The 19,857-nt window shown below is 34.5% G+C and overlaps 2 protein-coding genes across 3 annotated transcripts in view; both read left to right on the plus strand.

Annotated features, from left to right (window-relative positions):
• Positions 1 to 326: 326 nt before the first annotated feature.
• LOC128228782 (uncharacterized) lies at positions 327 to 10,392 on the plus strand. The gene is made up of 7 exons (XM_052940283.1): positions 327 to 617; positions 7,555 to 7,659; positions 8,013 to 8,156; positions 8,627 to 8,766; positions 9,066 to 9,204; positions 9,356 to 9,485; positions 10,146 to 10,392. The coding sequence occupies exons 1-7, from the start codon at positions 480 to 482 to the stop codon at positions 10,238 to 10,240; spliced, it is 891 nt and encodes a 296-aa protein (XP_052796243.1). The 5' UTR covers positions 327 to 479; the 3' UTR covers positions 10,241 to 10,392.
• Positions 10,393 to 10,617: 225 nt separating this feature from the next.
• LOC128227722 (protogenin-like) overlaps positions 10,618 to 19,857 on the plus strand; it is a 45,526-nt gene continuing 36,286 nt past the window's right edge. For both annotated transcript variants that reach the window (XM_052938504.1, XM_052938505.1), the window contains exon 1: positions 10,618 to 10,927. In XM_052938504.1, coding sequence (XP_052794464.1) covers positions 10,843 to 10,927 — 85 coding nt within the window. In that variant the 5' untranslated portion in view covers positions 10,618 to 10,842. The remainder of the gene's footprint in view (positions 10,928 to 19,857) is intronic.

Raw genomic sequence — 19,857 nt, forward strand, 5'->3', positions numbered from 1 at the left:
AAAAATTCTCGTAAAATGTTCAGGTCTAAGACGCCACAATCCGGAAATCCTTCAAAATATTTTAAGGGAATATACAGTACAGTTGTAATTATAAAAGCCAAATTTTGCTAGCATATTTAATTTTCTTTGGCCTTATTCAACGTCCAATTTTTCTTTCCTCAGTTGACGAAGCTGGCCAGGATTGTTTCTTTACACACTCGCAGCTTTCTTTGCTCTGCTAATAAGGGGTAGTAACTGCGTTGGAGCTTGCTACACCCAGATAAATACTGTCCGTTACGACTATGTAATTACAGTGCGGCAGAGTATTTTTATCCGCCAAAATGGACGACCCCAACGCGGAAGTCAATGTAAACAATGATGAAAATGTTGCCGAACTTGAAAATGAACTTCAAACATTGTACTTAAACTGCTTAGAATCTCACAAAACAGCGGTTCAGATAAAGTCAGCTGCAAAACCGTTTCTCCAGACACCTTCAACCATGCCAGGATCAAACGGCAAAATAACTCTTCTCAAGTTTGTTGTTCTTCCAGTGGTGATGATTTTGCTTGGTGGGCTTCTTTCCAACCAATCTTGCAACCAATTTATGAAGCATTCCTTTAGGAGAACAATCATTCATGTAAGTGCATCAGTTTTAGATTAAGGGCCTGTTTTATTTACTAAAACCAAAATCATTAACAAACTGTACCACAGGTGGCAGTTATGTTGACAGGAACCTATCTTTTGGCCACGCATTCCTCAGCCCCTAAAAAAACTATTATAAAAAAATCAAGACCAAAAAATGATTGGAATATACTCATTAATTGCAATAACCTTGTGATTAGTCTAAAATAATAGACGTGTTATACGGGATTCTTCCAATCCCTAACGTCTAAACGGGAATGTGCAAAAAACGGGGGTGTTTTAAAAATATTGAAATTGTTTTAAGTGAATTATTTTATGGTTGAAATTGATCATAAAGAGTTATATTCATATTTTACCATGTAAGTGAAATGTTATTTTGCACTAAACAAGTATTTAATGCATTAAAACAAGTTGTTTACCTTTCCAATTAAACGAAAGTTGACTGACACAGAAAACAATTATGCGAAGGGGAACAACTCTATGCAATCGTAATAACTCGGCCCTCTCCGACAAAGCTTCAAGATAGACCTCGTTACACAATCGTAACAACTCGGCCATGGCCGAAATGTTCTGAGCGATTTAAAACTGTTCCCTGAAGCCTTGCAGGTGCCCTTCATGTATATATCGTTATGTTTTGACAGAATGAAATGAAGAAAAGCCGTCAAACTCATAATTATAAGTTGGATATTTATTTTTTGTGTACGGAACTTATATAAAATAACATTATCTGGTAATATTTCTTGTTTTTATGATATTTTATAGAGGCTATATGCTTTAACCAGGAATTCTGACCGGAACAACTCCCACTTTTGATACTAAACAATTTGTAAGTGAAGGATTTGCCATATCAAAAATCTAAAAAAATCCGTCAACGTACAATTATTTGGACTACCTTGTGATTAACCAATATTCCAAGCATTTTTTTTCAATGTATATCCAGGAACAACCTATTTTCGACCACAATCTATTTTTGACCACAACCTATTTTTGACTGCCCCCTGAAAATAGGTTAAACACTTCTATTTTGCGTCACTTCCAGTAAAAATAAGCTCCATTTGTTAACCATAACAGTAGAACTGTCAGAAAACTTCATTTGAAAACGAATGGGAATGCTGGTGTAAAAAAATCTTCAGTTTTACTTGAAACAACACCAATTAGTCATTTTGAGCTCTACTGGCCAAAGGCCAGAAGAGCTTATGCGATGGTAATGTGTACGTAGTATGTGCATCCGTGCGTCCGTGCGTCAGTGCGGTCGTGCGTCTGTAAACAATTGCTTGTGAACACGATACAGTCTTCAGTTTTGATTGTATCTCGATGAAACTTGTACAGTATATAGATATCCATTAGAGCTCGGTTCCTTTCGAAAACCAGCCAGATCCGTCCATAAATGCCTAGATTATAGGCCATGAAAGTTCGTGCATCCATGCAGTCGTGCGTCTGTAAACAATTGCTTGTGAACACGATACAGTCTTCAGTTTTGATTGTATCTCAATGAAACTTGTACAGTATATAGATATCCATTAGAGCTCGGTTCCTTTCGAAAACCAGCCAGATCCGTCCATAAATGCCTAGATTATAGGCCATGAAAGTTTTAAAGAAATGCTTTCTATTTTTAGCCAGGTCTGCATGAGCGAATTCTATTTTTAGCCAAGTTTACATTTACATGTAAATTCAAGTCTAGAGTTAAGGGAGACAATTTGCAAGTCTAGGATTTTTAGAGACAATTTGCTTTTTGCTTCTGCAGCTGATTTTGTGAATTACTCTGCCTTGTTCTTGTTGAAAGCCCAAAGGCCATTTTTTAGCTTAAAGTTCTGTAGTTTGCACATTCATCTTAACAAAATTGGTTGTGAATGTTTAAGTTATGCACCTGGTGTCATTACTGGCCACACCCAGGGTTCACAGGTTTGGTAAACATAAATCTGGAAAGGTTTGAAAATCTTTTTGTGTGTTCGTGCATCCATCTCAGCACAATTGATTGTGAATATTTTGTTCAAATTGATCAATGTTGTCCTAGGATGCCCTTGACTTTGACCTTTCGACCAACTTTTTTTAACTTCTAAAACTACAGAAATTTTTACTATGAGTACAGTTTTGAAAGCATTTTTTTTTTTTGTCAGATGACTTTTACTTGGCACATATTAAAATAGTTCATGCAACTAATCTGCTTACAATACTTTCTGGGGGCTCAGATGTTGAACTGCTACGTTTTCAGGTAACCCAAACACAAAACATAAAGTATATGTCTGTTGCCTTTTGCCCATACATACATGCTCTGGATTGATATGACCACAAAAGCCATGCCAGTAGAGCATAGGCCCTTTTGGGCCTCTTGTTAATTAATGCCAAATTAAAACCTTCATTTATAATGATTTCACTTGTAAAATACTTCTTTAAAATCGTGTTGTTTTTGTTTGCCAGATTTTACATATCTACCAGAGCCTAAAAACTATCCCCTATCGTTTTCTAAGTATAGTGCACAACATTAAAAGCGCATCAAAATATGGTACATAATGTATACTGCTTATTCTAAATTTTATGAAATTTATCTACAGGTAACTATCTTGAATTATAATTGGGCTCTCAGTTATCATAAAATTATACATATTGCAGCCTGGGCAGGTCATATGAGGCTCATTCAGAGTTGGGCCAGTGGTACCAGGGTTCATGATGGGTGAATTTATTATTTTATACCCATGTGAAAGCCATAAGAAGGGATGATGCATTCATTTGCCCCTCTTGTGGTGATAAGTAACTATAAAGTGACTGGATGGCAAATATATAAACATTTAATTACTTTTTTAAAAATAAAATACTTGAAACTGTAAAAAAAACAAGTTATACAATTTATAATGAAAAATATTGTGCACAAACTTTTGTTGTGAAGTATAATTAATGGTCATGGTCAAAAACAGGTTGTATTTAGGTCAAATACAACATGTGACAGCTGCCATTTTGGATGCAAAATGTAAACAACAGAAGATTGAAACAGATATTATTATTTTATTTTTTTTCAAAGATGAATGATTGCTTTAAATGGTACACACAAACATTTATCTTTTATTATCACTTATTTATGATTGAAATGTAAATAATCCTTAGGCAGTCGAAAACAGGTTGTTCCGGGATACATGTATATTAACTTATTAAAAATGGACATGTTAAGGTCCTTGCAAACATTCTTCATTCTTCATTATGCTAGTGACAATATCATAACATATTTGATATATTTATTTAATAATAGAATACAATATTACAAAAGTAAAACATCTTTTTTTTTTAAAATGTAATTTCTACTCTAGAACATATTTAATAAAGAACAATATTCATATTGTTTGCTTCATTTGTCATTTAAACATTCATATAATTACCAGTTATTGTTCAAGTTTACCATATCGGATTACTATTACACATGTGAAAACAATTACACCTTTTTTCAAAAATACAAAATATTGAGGTTTTATGTTTGTGGGAAACATTTCTAAGCCTGTATAAATGCTTGTTATGGTAAGGTAAATAATGCTTTCCTAACCTTTGTTATCAACCTATAAAAAACTTTTTTTCTGATCTTTTCAAAGACTAGTCTAAAACAATAGACGTGTTATACGAAATTCTTCCAATCCCTAATGTCTAAACGGGTTTGTGCAAAAGAAGAAAATATTGAAATTGTATTTATTGAAGTATTTTATGTTTATATGGATAATAAAGGTTCATATTCATATTTTACCATGTAAGTGCAAAGACATTTTGCACAAAACAAGCATTAAATACATTAAAAAACATGAGTTACCTTTCCAATAAAACGAAACTTGACTGACACAGACAACAATTATGCAAATTGGAACAACTCGACCAATTCGTAATAACCTAGCCACCTCCGACAAGCTTCGAGATAGACCATGTATATACAATTGTAACAACTCGGCCATGGCCGAAGTGTTCCGATTGATGTAAAACTGTGAACTGCAGCCTTGCAGGTGCCCTTCATGTATATATCGTTATGTTTTGACAGAATGAAATGAAGAAAAACCTATAAAACTCATAATTATTCGTTGGATATTTATTTTTTGTGTACGGAACTAATATAAAATAACACTATCTGGTAATATTTCTTGTGTTTATGATATTTTATAGACGCAATATGCTTTAACCCGGAATCCCGATTGGAATAACTGCCCACTTCTGGTACAAAACAATTTGTATGTGAAGGATTTCAAAAATCGTAAAAAAAATCCGTCAACGTACAATTATTTCAACCATTCAAAGACATGCATGTGAATAGGTAACAACGACTTCATATGAAATATGTAAAAGAACAGTATTGAATAATTATGTCAATTCTTGGTTACCAAGTTACCTCTTGAATTTGCAGCCAAAGTCACAAATAAGAATATTCTCCAAATAAAGCAAAGCATTTATAGAGCTGTTGTAGTGACATCTTGTTGTTTTGTTGTGCCTTTCAAGACATTTTTATGACCCCCTTTGAAGTAGAGGGGTATATTGCTGTGCACATGTCAGTCGGTCGGTTGGTTGATCGGTCGGTCCGTGGGTAGACCAAAGCTTGTCCGAGTGATATCTAAGCAGTGCCTGGATTTATGGTCATCAAACTTGAAGGTTGGGCCTGACCAGTAGATGACCCCTATTGCTTTTAGGGGTCATCAGGTCAAAGGTTAAGGCCACAGTGACCTTTAATGGTAAATCAATTTTAAAGCTTGTCTGAGTGATAACTCAACAATGCCTAGACCTATGGTCATCAAACGTGCCATGGAGGCTGAGCCTGACAAGTAGATGACCCCTATTGATTTTAAGGGTAATTGGGTCAAAGGTCAAGGACACAGTGACCTTGATTGATAAAAGGTTGTTTGAGTGATAACCCCACAATAACTCCACCCGTGACCCACACACTTGACTTGGAGGTTAAGCCTGACCAGTAGATGACCCCTATTGCTTTTGGGGCTTGTTTGTGTGATAACTTGACACTGCCTACACCCATTGCCCTCAGACTTGACATATAGGTTGGGGGTGACCAGTTGATGACCCCTATGGATTTTGAGGTCATAGAGTCAAAGGTCATGGTTATAACTCATATTCGTCATATTTATTTATTCCCTGCTGCTTAGATGATACATTTTATCTGCAGATATCAGTCACCATCTGAACATGATTAAAAACTGCACCTACTATCCCCAGACTTTGAATGGTCATAATCTTAAAACTGCCTTAAAGGCACCCAATATCAATTACAAAGTCATTTCGGTCCATGCATATTTTATTCAGTTGTCCAAATAATCCTGACAACATGGCGCTCGGGGGGGGGGGGCATAATGTTTGGCAAACATCTCATGTTTTCATTGTCAACGTCATATGTTTGTGAAGAAATGGTCTATAAAAATGTGATAATTTACGTGGCCGAACACTGAAAATAAGCTTGTTTTTAAGGTCGTTTATTTGTAGTAGTTTCTAACTAAATGAACGAAAATCGATCGCATACTTTAACTAAAATATTCGAATATAAGAGGCATAAAAGATATGGTGTATCAATTTGTATTGCCATTCTTTAATTCAGTAGTCGCAATATCTAAGGGAAGTAACTCTGTACAATAAAGAGTATCACTTTTGTATATGTCGAACGATTTTAAGGACATTAGTATGAAGTATATAACATTTGTTTATTTTTTGAAACGGAGTGAAATACTCCATCCACCTATAGGAACATAAAATTCAAAATATACCTAAATCTGTATACATATTTTCTATTGATACATATTGATTAGTGTTATGGTTAATATTAAACGAAGAGGAAACTAACACACCTTAAATTAGGATAGAAGTAAATAATAGTAGGCTAGTTTTTATTAATTTCTGTAAAGTTCTATGTTTTATGATACTCGGTGTCTACCTCTTTAGATATTGCCTATCAAATGCCCATCATGAGTTATAATTGCCGTTTCAGCTTTCAAAGAAATATATCTTCGATTCTAATTTTTAGTCCCCACTTGGACGAATACATAATGAAATAATTGTAAGTAATACGAAATCATCTGCAAACACTATTATAAATAAAGGTAATGTATCACTATCAGACTCAGTTTTTAACACCATTGATTAATAATAGCAAAAACACGGCAAATAATGGCGCCCCTTGTTTCAAACCGATTTATTGTTAATCATATTTGCTTAATACATACAACTTAGCATCCTTAATATAACAATACAAGCACATACTTATATAGAGATTTTAACTGATGTTGTTCACTAACATGCAGGGTCAGTGGTAAATAATGCGATGTTATGAATAATTATATCAGTGTGGTTTGGCGTTATGTTAATTCATTTGGTGTTATTAAATATCTTAATTTCTAAACAGTAATGGAAAAGAAATAACTTCGAAATCTAAGTCACACAGAATTTAATCATAATGATAGACGAGAAGAAATGTTATCCTCTAAGGCTACACCAATCTGTTTTCTTTTGATCTGCAGCAAGCTAGCGGAATACAAACACCCATTTTGTTTTAAAACAGGAGCAGGGTCAAATGAAAAACATTTTTTCCAATGCATTTGTAATATATAAATGATTTGGATAAAAATATTCAATAATTTTGACTTTATCAATAAAAGGCCATTCTGATATTTAAAAAAAATCCTTTTGGTCAAAAGTACAAGCTGTTGATTTGAAATCAAAGTGCATTTGCTTTTTCATAAAAAAATACTCGCAGTAATATCGTTGTTTTTTTCATTTTTGGGAAGTCAAATTTAATGGAAAAAATGGAAGACTTAATTTTTGCTCTGTCATTTGGCAATTATTTATGTTAACTTTTTGAGGTGTAATACAAGGTTGAATAAAAAAATGAATCACTTATATTACTGGTATGAAACAAATGAAGTTGTTCGTATTTTAACAGAGTTAACATTCACCGTGTATGATCACTTTAGGTGCTGCCTTTTCTGGATTGGACACAGCTGTACGAGACGAACTGTTTTGTCCCAAATCCGTTAGCAGAGAGTTTTGATAGGCCTCTTCTCAATGAGGACTGCAAGGTAAACAAAATGCCATCAACATCTTCTATGAAAGTAAAACAGATACATAAAGTATTATTGTTTGTTTCCATGACGTACATTTTATATAGCTTGAATGGACCATAAAAACTACTTTTAATTAAAAGGATATACGAAGTTACTTATAAATCTTAATTCAATGCAATGTTATGGCATATGCTGGTACATAATATAAAACAACCTACAATATGTACCTATACGAGATATCTTAAGTATTAAAAAAAGTCTCGATTTATTACCATTCAGTACAGCATTTTATATTTAAGACTGCACCGAATTTAGTTGTGTTGTTATTTCAAATGTAGACATTTTATAAATTATATATATTCTGGCAGATTTGTTCGAATGTCTCGGAAGTGACGGTACTATTGGACACCTCAGAGGAAGATATAGCCAACCACTTTTCTGAAAGTGACATGCCGTTGGTTATACTCGGCCAAAATCTTCAACCAACAGTTTCCATGGAAACTCTGGCAGAGGTTGTTTGAACGATATATTTTAGGTTACTTCAGAAAAGTATATAAGAAACATATGCCGCATGTAAAATTGTTCCACAACAATTGAATGTAAGGCTCCATTTATGGAAAAGTACGAACATTTATTACATTTAAATTTTAATAAAACATTCAGCTATGATTCCACTTATGTCTATGTTTAAGTAATATTCTGTTTGTTCTGGGTTCTGAATGACTTTACACTTTGAAAATCAGTTAGGGAAACCGACCCTCACGCAATCTAGTTCTGTTAACCTTCATGTTAAACTCATTTTTGCCATTATATCATTTTCGGTAAATGTTTTTCATTTTCTTATTTGTTCACAAAACCTTTTCAAATGATAACGAAATAATATGGGGTCACCATGTATCCAAAATTAATATATTGGTGAGTCGAATTCCTTAAGTATTTTTGTTTGTTATACTGTACTTAACGATGGTTCTTCCCTCAACAGCTTTACTTAGACGAGGAAAACATGAACATTTACACGAGTTGTGAATTTGCAAGCAGTCTTCCGATTATGGAAGTGAGAAACCAGAGAGGTCTTTTATTGAAAGCACGTGCAAAACAAATACACAACTTCTACGCATCATGGTGCGTACATGTTTACGAGCAGGATAAAACAGTTGTCGAATAACAATATTCATATACTATAAAACGTCGTCCATTTTCAGTAAGTCGTTCTAGGTGCAATTAGGTGCATTGACCTTATATAAGGTTGTTTGTATTAACGTGTCTTCCTCGAATGCACTCCTGTTTTCTACTTAAGTATATGTTTGGTATTTTTTGTCCTTGCACTATCATGATACCTATTGATAAGGACTTATATACCGTTAGATATAACCATTATATGATAATAGTGCATCAAGAATAATCCTAATCAATCGTTCCAGGCAAAATTGCTTCACTGAAGCTGCAAAGACATTCCGGCAGCTTTACACGAAGCCAGAATTCCTACCTTCCGCATTAGAGCTCGACGCATCAAACTGGGTGTTTATATGTGAACAGTACACGGAACGCAAACTTATAAAGGTGATCTTTTAAATTATGTTTAGTTGCGCATCGATAATAAGTGAGCAAGTTGTTTGACTTTTAACTGGTTAAACTCTTATAACGCTGTTTTTCATACTCCTAATATATATCATTCTTCACAAGTGACACAACAGTTTCCCTTTTTCCGCAGATGCCTATGTTGGACCAATTTATGGTACTGCTTCAGTTGAACGGGGAACTAGAGTTAATTTTTACACCGCGACAACCGTGTTTAAACAACTGTACTCAACTGACAACAACTTTGGAAAAGGGAGGATCTTGTAAGTGTCTTTCAGTCTGTCACTTCCTTCTCGGGTTTAACTTTTCATTTTTTTCTTCGAATTTTACGTTAACACTACTCTGAAACAGTGCATTTTTTTCAAACCAATGACTAAACATTCTTATCAGGTTTACTTAATTAAAGTTTGATTTTCTCTCTTCAATAGGCAAAATTACACCCATCAGGAAGGAACATATATTGTTACAATTGTTATAACTCACAGGAGTTTGAAGCAGTGGCATTTTGGCTCTGTTTAAAGTTACTTTTGACTAGCAAATCCTAGTCTGAATGGGTGGAAGTTCCCTGTATGTTTAAGAATAACGGTCCCCTCATTTCAACACACATACACAGGTCCTGTATAGTATTGAATCATTGAAGGCATACTCACTATTATTGTAAATTAGAGGCATTTCATCAAACAAAACAGTTACTCAGTTAAACCTGCGCATACTCGATCACAGCAAATAAATGATATGATATATGCTTTCAGACGCCTATGTGCAAGATAGCTATTAGTAAGACATTGCTCATAGTCAAAGAAACGGTTCTACGTATGATGAGCATATCAGAAATCCTATGGAATTGTTCAAAACATCGAGTACGAAATTGTTCATTGACCCGTGCCGTTGTCCACTTGGTGTTAAATATTCTTCTATTTCAGTGATGGTGACCGACTTCTTGTACGACATTGAGTATGTAACTTGTCTTAGTCGAAGCAGCCTGACTGTCGGACTGGCCGGAAGAATTGATCTCTGACACGCGTCATGTCCGCTGCGTTATGCAAGTCTAGAGAACATTTAAGCTCAGCAATTGTATCTCTTGAATTTGAATTGTTTGTGTATAGCGGAAATTTTAATATACATGTATATGTTTACTTTCAAGCAAGAATAAACCTTATACACATTTTATTTTAACATTGTCCTTGCTTTAAGAATGTATTCTCAATTAATCCCCCCCCCGAAATATATTGTTGAGAAATGGGAGAGCACATAGCTAAACGGGAAATGTTACGTAATTCGCTTGCTGCCCTTGAGGATATTCAAATTTCGTCTGCTGCAATACTGCATAATGTATTTTATCGGGTTTTGCGGCAGCTATTAGCATAATATAACACAATATGCATGCACTGCGTATGCACAACTTGTAACATGCTCTAATTCTCAAGAAGAGCAGGGTTTGTTGATTGTAGGTGAACCAAAATTCACCGAGATAAGGGAACCTGCGACCCGCGCTGTTAAAAGGTCGACAAAAACTGACGTTTTTGCATTACAATAACAGTTCTTATAATGTGCAAGTGGAAGTAAAGATGAGAGAAAGTAAAAATATCACAAGTGCGAAGTCAATAATGTTACATTATAATGTTTATAGACCTAATTATAAAAATGTGGTATAATAACATGCTTCTGTTTGTTGGTTTGATCGGAGTTATCGCCTTCTCAGTTGGTAAGTTTATTTTATAATGAGGATATTTTGAAAGAAGAAATACAACTTAAATGTAGAACGATTTTAACAAAAACGTACTGACACTTCTTAACCTTCCCTGCCAGTAAGGTCTTAAAAGCAAGATGGCGGATTAACGGTTTATGTAGGTCACGAAGGTTTACTGTTCTTATCAACAAAGGGAAAATGAAACCATGGCTTCCAACAGCGGCGTAAAATGGGCATTCATGTGAATATTGTTTGTATTTGCCTTAAAATGATGTCAGTATATGTGTAAGCACTGATTTAATACAAATTTAAAATTGAAAATCCATATTGAATATTTTGGAAGGACTTGTCGACGCGGTTGCTCAGGGATTTATTTGCCATTTCACTGGTTTCATGTTCATACGCCTGAAAGGGATGAAGGAAGTTTGTTATATTTTAATTAATTTCATTGCTTCAAATTACAATTCAAAGTACATCGTTAAACTACAGACCTCTGACATATCTTTAAAGGGGGTTTACCTCGCAGAATTAGTGCATCTTTCTTGAAAAGATCCTTGATTTAATTTAATACGTCATAGGTTTTTAAATATAGTGCATATGAATCTATATTCAACACTGGTCAGAACTTTTTTCTGTTTTTATTATTATTTCGTCTCGCAAATAAATTTGATGCACAACCTTGAATAACACATTACAGTTCTTATTTGAAATATATATTTAGAATGGAGGTTATCACTAGCGGATCTAGGAGGCAAGGGTGAATACCGCGCCCACACCCCAAATTGCCCGGTTTTCATTTTACAATATTGGAGGACAAATGAATAAAAATCACAAAAATGAACCATTTCGGACTAAAATAAGCCAAAGTCAGGGAGGGCGTTCATTACATTAAAACCATATTATAATTCGTTTCGGTTTGGCATTTTGAAATTTAAGTTAATTACGTCCCAAATGCTTGACCGCCCCTGATTACTCAAAGCATTTGAAGAATGATTATTTCTGGGGGAGTATTTCTATCTTTTTTATAACCGCTTAACCACTAGTTATATGTTTTCATTGACCAGTTGAAGTTGTTCATCCCTATATTTATTGATTAGACAATTTCAATGTATAAATAGTTTGCGCTTGATCTCGTGTGACGTCGTGTCCCTCTTTCAGTATATGTGAGATAGGCTTTTATTTCCCTCCAGTCAGGAACAAGCGATACTTATATACAAGATAAGACACAAACCTTCGAGCATATATACATCAAATGCACACACCGTTGATAGTATGTAATAAGATCAGAAATAATATTTTGTAATTGATAAAGTTTATATTTACAAAAAATCGAAAAGCTGAATGAGGCTGCAACTGCAGAATATACAAGAAGCTAGATTGAAAGCGAAATTCTAGCTTTCAACCTGCATCATATAAAGTTACAATAACTTATTTAATCATTAAAGCTTGTGTGGGCTGAAATAAATAGGTACGTGAAGCAAAACAATTAAAGTTCGATACATTACAATAGAGCCTGTGTCAAGTAATGCTACAGAACATGCTCATGGTTACAGTGTAGACTGCTGAAAACTGGAAGTTTCCATCGCAGTTTGTGGACAACACCCTTCTAGTCCCATAGGTTGGTAGAGGTAATTCTTAATGTTTAGAAGTCCACATGCACTTGCAGGTGCGGATCCAAAAAAATGATGTTAGATTGGGCGTAACTTAGGGGCACAGCCTTATGACTTTCGACCCTCCCCCAAAAATCGAAATTTAAAGGTTATAAAATATTGGCAGGCGGGTTGGGGGTACTCCCTACAGACAATTTGAGCGTATTTTATTGCTTTTGTCTCTTATTTTCACATAAAAAGTCAATTTAAGTGTGTGTGTGGGTGGGGGGGGCACCGGGTCCACCCCCTCCCTGCTGATGGCCTAATGTGTTATAAATAATTTAATTCAATTATCTTTATTTTTTACCAATTTAAAAAAAAAATCAGAATCGAATGGGAAAGAAAGAAAATAACGACAACACACATACACCATTATATACAAGGTATATTCAACGATGTTCTTTAAGAAGCTTACATTGCAAAGGTTTCATAAATTCATAGTATTGTTTATAGCAAGAAAATGTGTTGACTTTCGACTCAATCTTTAACTTGTATATGTATGTTGTTTATTTATTACTTGATACAATGTGTTATAAAATAAATACTGTTTAAACCGAGAAGTTTCGAGATATAATCTGTTACAATCTAATTACTATGTCGTTATTGTAATGCATGATAAATGTGCCGCCACTTGACTACATACATTCGCATCTAACACATTTGCCGGTGAACCATAATGATATATTCAGACAGTCATGTTGAATGAAAATTGTTTCATTAGATAAGTCCTTGAAAATATTCGACGTCTACTTGCAGTAAGTTTTCAGTAATATTTTCATCCAGTTCGGCAATGTCACAACATAACTTCCATGTTAATTGTTTTGTTACTTGAAAATATTACATATATAAGGGAAAAATTGTCGCCACAAGCACAATGTGTTCGATAAAAAAAAGTGCGAAAAGTTGAAATTCGCCAATTCCTAAAATAAAATTTGCAAAATAACTCTCGTGAAGCTAAATTACATCAAGCACATCTGTGAATACCACATACTTTAAATGTGCCCATGCATGCTTTGAAATCATAGTAGGTGTAAAGATTACAAGGTGAGGTTCAGCTTTGTATCAGCGAGAACTTTGAAGTTACGCTGGGTTACTTGCCTGTTTCGAGATTTTGTAAAATACATATAAAGGGAAATATGGACAGGGAATGCACTATTACGAAAGTACTTTCAAACTAATTTTTACTGCAAAATAATGATAACCGAGTATTTACTTATATAAATATAAGGCGATATTTGAAATTGAACTCAAAACGACTAAACAAAATCTACATATCAAGGCCATATTTTTCATTGCTCAGTTGTGTGAACACAATCAAATTCGCTTGTAGATTAATGTACACGAGAGCTTTTGTAAATTTTCTCATAACTTTTGAGTCATGCATTTTAAATACGTGTCACCATTTTTAATAGCAATGTATTGCATATTGAGTTTGAGTGTACATCAGTCTTTTTAATATCTCTTTAAAGCATTTTCATACACTAAGTGAAATGCCTTAATTATATGATATGTATTGCCAGTGCCATAGTTTATATAGTCAATGTTGTCAAGCACGCCCTGGTTCTGCTGAGCAGGCACATAGGGATCGTTTTGCCCGATGTCGTCGTCCAAACCTTGTTTATTGGCATAATATATAATTGACTGACTTCGACCAACAGCGAGTCAACAGCACGTTTACACTATTTTCTAGCCTTGACCAAATACACGCTGTCTGCTGTCTTGCTTCAGCATTTCGTATCCAATATTTACCAAACTTGATTATAATGTTTATAGGCATAATGTATCGATGGAGTTCGATCATTTGCACGATGGACTTTAACTATGAAGATATGATCCTTGATTTATGAAAAAATGACCGAATTCACAATCCATTCTTTAACTTAAATATTTCTTAATCAATATTTCAATGGGCACACTTCCTTCAGTCTTGTCAATGTGCGAGGAACAGCCCGGACGCACCATTAACTCTGGAGTTATGGCCTTTGATTTGTCAACATTTAACCAAACTTACGTCGACTTCTCCCTTTAATACCTTATCAATGCTCGTGTCACTTGTAAAGGCAACATATATGTGTTCCTATCGGCTGAGGCGGCGGCGTCAGCAAAACCTTGTGCAGATAATAACTTAAATTTTAAGTACCCATTCATGATGACACTTTTTGACAGTGTTTGTAGGCGTTAAGTCATTGTCAAGACCAAGTATGCGGTGAATTTCCACCATCTTTTGCACCAATATACAACCAATATTCTCAGCCAATGAAAATGCAGATAGGCAATCATTAAGTACTAGGCTTAGGGATCATTACGAATTTCAACTTTCGCGGGGTTTTAAAGGTCACACTTTCTGTGTCAGATTTTGCGTTGACAATGTGTCAGTCAATCAGGTTGTGTTCAAGTCAGTAAGATGATTACGCTCACTCCGCCCATTCTTTATCATTAATATTTGACTTCATGTCATCTAACTATTACATAACGTCGTATTTTACAATACAATATAGTTGCTTCAACACTTGTACATACTAACTTAATTATCATCCACGATTCAGCCTAGTGACCGTGTTTGCGGCATAGTGTCTTCATCTTCTAACGGGAAATAAATCTCTCAAGTGACACCACAGCTGTGCCCCTTCTACATTCAATGCAGTTGGCTTACTTATTTATTGGATATATTGATCCCTTTACATTAAAATTGATATTATAAGTGGTTTGAATATGATAGGTCGCTGCAAACATGCAACACTTCCATTTTCGCGGAATGCTAACATATAAAATCTTTACAAATTCGGGTAGCATTGTTTCATGGGCATGCATCCATCGAAACAATTTGAGTTATGGCCCTTGAGTATTCAAAATTTAACGAAGTTCACTTTGATATTATCTAATCAGTTTTTGATTAACAGCCAGATCACATTTCCAGAGTTATGGCCCATGACTAGTTCAAGGTTGACCAAATTCACTTTGTCCATTCTCTAACTTAAGCGTTTCTTTTTCAATCCCTACCAAATGTATGTCTATATGTATATTTCTAAACTGATGTCAATAAACCACCTTTAGCACACTCTTCACTCAGGCGTACGAGCCTGTATACTTGTCGAAATAACATTGTATGCTCCTTCACTCAATCTTTTGCTATGCACTCTTAATCAAACCTAATGTTTACAGGCAGAGTAAATTGCGTTTAATAGCCTGTCAGCTTGCAACATTTATTTTAGAGATATTGGCCTTGAATTATCTTGTTGACCATTTCTTAATATAAAACATTATGCGTTTAAGCTATAAATGAATCCAATTGAAATAAATACATTATTCAAAATTATTAACCAATTAGATTCAAATGAATCACCTGTATCAATAACTTAACTAACTTTTGGTACACATGTTTAACACTATTATGGTTACACACCACTCAGTTTTGACGAAGAAAAGCCCCATTTAAAACGTACAAATTGCCTAAAATACGATGTCCGGACAATAACCCATGAAAAGGTTGACAGATGCATATGATTTTTATTAAACATGTTTAACACCATAAACACAGTGCAAGTTTGACTTTGGTTACAGACCACTAATACAGCATTATCTCCATATCTCGGCGGTCAAGTCCGTCTTACTCTATTCCAAATAATTGTACGTTGACGGATTTTTTTAGATTTTTGATATGGCAAATTCTTCACGTAGTTAGGGATTGGAAGAATCCCGTATAACACGTCTATTATTTTAGACTACGTCTTACCCTGGATTGCATTATACCGTCACGAACGCAAATCCTATATACAGTAAAACTGCGATCGCTCGAGGTCGGCAGGGACCGAGCCAAAACCTTGAAGAACAATGTATCATAAATAACGGGGTTAGTAGGTGGTCCGATATTGGATATATAAGGGGCACAGGAAACCATATTTGGGTTCGAGCGAGAGTATAAATCATGTCGAAAATTGTTTAAATTGATAAATGTTTCGTTTATTCATCGGAGTCAGAAAAATAACGCCATTCGGTACGATATCAAGATTTAGTGACCCAATATGGAAACATATTTGGTCACCGCGACCAGTCCTTGACCAATGGCGTTGCGTGATTCATGTTGGAGGCGTGATATAATGAAATTCATCACCGATATCTCTTCTACCGTAATTACGTTTCCTTAGGCTAAAGTCAATATTTGTATATCTTCCTGTTTTCACTGGAAACTTATGATGTGATGTTCTGATTGTTGACATTGGGATCCTTAAAGATGGGTTTAGATTTATAAGGTAAGGTTCTAATTGCAATTGGTCTTAAATTAGTTTGTAATGTAATCTTTAAAACATAAATTATTCATTGAGGTTTTGCAACGTGTGTATTAATGAATCAATTAAAGTTTGTTGATTAGTTTGTCGATTACTTTTGGAGTATGTGACTTGCGTTATTCCACACATGTGAATAACCAGTTTCACCTAAAGTTGTTTTGACATGTTTATACCATTTGAAGGAGTATCGTGTTGATAAAGTCAGGGTCTTATAACTTAGAAAACTAAGTTTGTCATCATTACCTGTGATAATTGTTCTCAAGAAATTAATCATTTTTTATTTAGTTTGAATTTCTAAAGGATATCAGCCGATTTCACCATAAATCATACATGACGGTGAACTTTGTCTGGTTTAAGTTATTCTGCGCAGAAAGGACGGATGCACTTTTTCGATCACTCTCAGTTTTTTATACCCCCAGATTTCATAAGCGTAGCAAATTATTGGTGTAATTGTGTTATCGAATCACTGTAAGGGCAGGCCAGCTGGTAAATCAAGATTTGGTATTCTTCTGTATTATAGATGTACAGCCTTATTCGCTTGTTCTATTAAATGTTTCTTTATATGGATAGAGCTTCCCGAGGTACTAAATTCAACCATATATATATTTATAGGTAATTAACATTAATCAACGTTCATCACCTGTACTTTCATTGTTTATTTGTTCCAAATATAACTACTTTTGTCTTGTCAATATTTACCGTAAGCTGCACCTCGTTGCAATATGCATTAAATTGATTGCATCTCATTTTCTTTTTCTGCGAACAGGACATTGTTATCAGCGATAAGTAATATTACTATTCATAAGGACGTACACGTCTGCATCTTGTATATTAATTTCAATTCCGTTACTACCTTTAGCTATCTTGTATTGCTCTATGTAGTTTAAAATACATTGTTAAACAACACAGATGAGAGGTTTTTACCTTGCCGGACATAATTGCTCATTTATATGTATAACTCATTATTTTCACCGGAAATACAAGGCTTGCTATTTTGGAATGAGTTATGTATCAGTTGAAATAATGTTCATGTTATGCCGTTATGTAGTAATTTGCTCCAAAGAATTATTCTTGAGATGTTATCAAAAGCAGCAGCAAAGTCAACGAAACATCACAAGAGTTTCCTTTTCTTTGACCTTAGTAATGAAATTAATTTGCGTAAGACAAAAATATGACAATGTTGAGTAAATGTTGTATTATGATCGAAAGTCAACTTGTTTGCACTAAATAAATGAGTATCGTTTAGAAACGAAATCAATCTGATATTAAGAACAGAAATAAATAATTTTGCCAGGTGGCTCAAAACAGTATTATGTCTGTTGTTTTTACATTAATCTTTACTCCCTTTGTTTTTGAAAATACGTTTGATACTTCCTATTGACCACACTTTTGAAGTTAAACCCATTGTTAAAATAATGTTTTTCATTTTATACAGGATCAACATTAGATGAGAGGTTCTCTGTATAGACTCTGTTAAAATCCCGTCAAACTTCGCTGGACATTTTCCATAATTAAAATTCTGTATAAAAGTTTGAATATTTCAATTTTTGGGGCATTGATTGTCTCCCTCGTTTTTGATTGGATTAAGGGAGTCACCTCCTCACCTATGCTCCTCTCCGTGTTCAAAGTAACTGTATAATTCTGTTAGGGGTGGTGCATGGCTTCTATTTTTAGTTTAAACAGAGTTAAGATTTGATCAATATGACATTGATTTATTATGTAGCATCAACCAGAGGTCTACTCGACATGAGTCTTGTGGTACTGGCTCTGATCTAAAGCACATTGTTGTTTCACATTTAGGACTCCTAAATGGGCAGATTTGCGCTATTGTTAGACACTTTTCAACGAATGGGTTATTTCTTTTATCAATTTCATACGAATGGGCAAATTTGAATCCGAAATTACATCAGAATTTCTGGCAGCTAGGCAGCGTTAGTAGGACTTAGTGGGTATACTTTCATAATTGATGTATGGAAAATACCTAACAAAGGTTGATATGTGAGAACCGTTCGTGATTCCGTCCGTACTTATTATTCAAATTTGTGTCACTCCAAGACTATTTGACCGATTGTCTTGAAACATTAGAGGAATGTTTTTGAGATGACGAAGTTTTGCATCTTGGTTTTCGTTTGCAGATACACATAGTAAGTGGATAATTATGGCCCTTTAAATACCGAAAATTGGCATTCAAAACTTTAAACCTGTGTGACCTAGACTCATGAAACCAAAGGATTATGTTTTAGGGTTGAATAAGTTGTGCTCCTGGGATTGTTTTGGAGCTGCACAGTGCACATAGATAAGAGAGAGTTATGGCACTTCAATTAGCAAAAATTGACATTTTCGAATTATGGTTCTTGTTTTGATGGAAGTGACAGTTCTATTAATATGTTGTTTTTTTAAAGTAAATGGAGTTTCATGTTTACAGCTCTAAATACTCCAATATGTTCACGAAGCAAAGTCAGTTAAAATTTGGGTCCCCACAAAAAAGGGGGGGCATATAGATTTGACCCTGTCCGTCAGATCGTAAGTTTACAAGTATCCGTCGCTCTAAACTCCAAAATTATTTTTGTCAAGTAACCTTGGCGGAATGTTTTTATTTACGTGATAAAGTGTTACACCTGGAATTTCGTATCCTGCTTCACTCAGTAAAAAGTTATGGCCATTGAATTAGCAAAAGTAGGCATAACTGGACTGGTGTCGACCAAAACTCCAAAAATAATTCGCCACCTAGAGTCATAAAACCTGTATATTTTGATAGTTACGTATTGAAGTTGATATCAGTATTGTTATATTGCGTTTATAATGAATTTTGATATGCATATAGAGTTTCTTTAGTTTTTGTTTGTCAAACAAAAACATTGAGCATTGTCATCTATCATTTCTAAGTTCAGCTCGATTTTGTAATCTTGATGTACTGTATTACGTATAAACGATGAACACATGAACCTTATATCATGGGAATATGGGTGTGTGGGCGACAGTCCCCCCCCCCCCCACATAAGGAGTACAG

The sequence above is a fragment of the Mya arenaria genome, chromosome 3, assembly GCF_026914265.1.
Source record: "Mya arenaria isolate MELC-2E11 chromosome 3, ASM2691426v1".
In the NCBI taxonomy this organism is placed as follows: Eukaryota; Metazoa; Mollusca; class Bivalvia; order Myida; family Myidae; genus Mya; species Mya arenaria.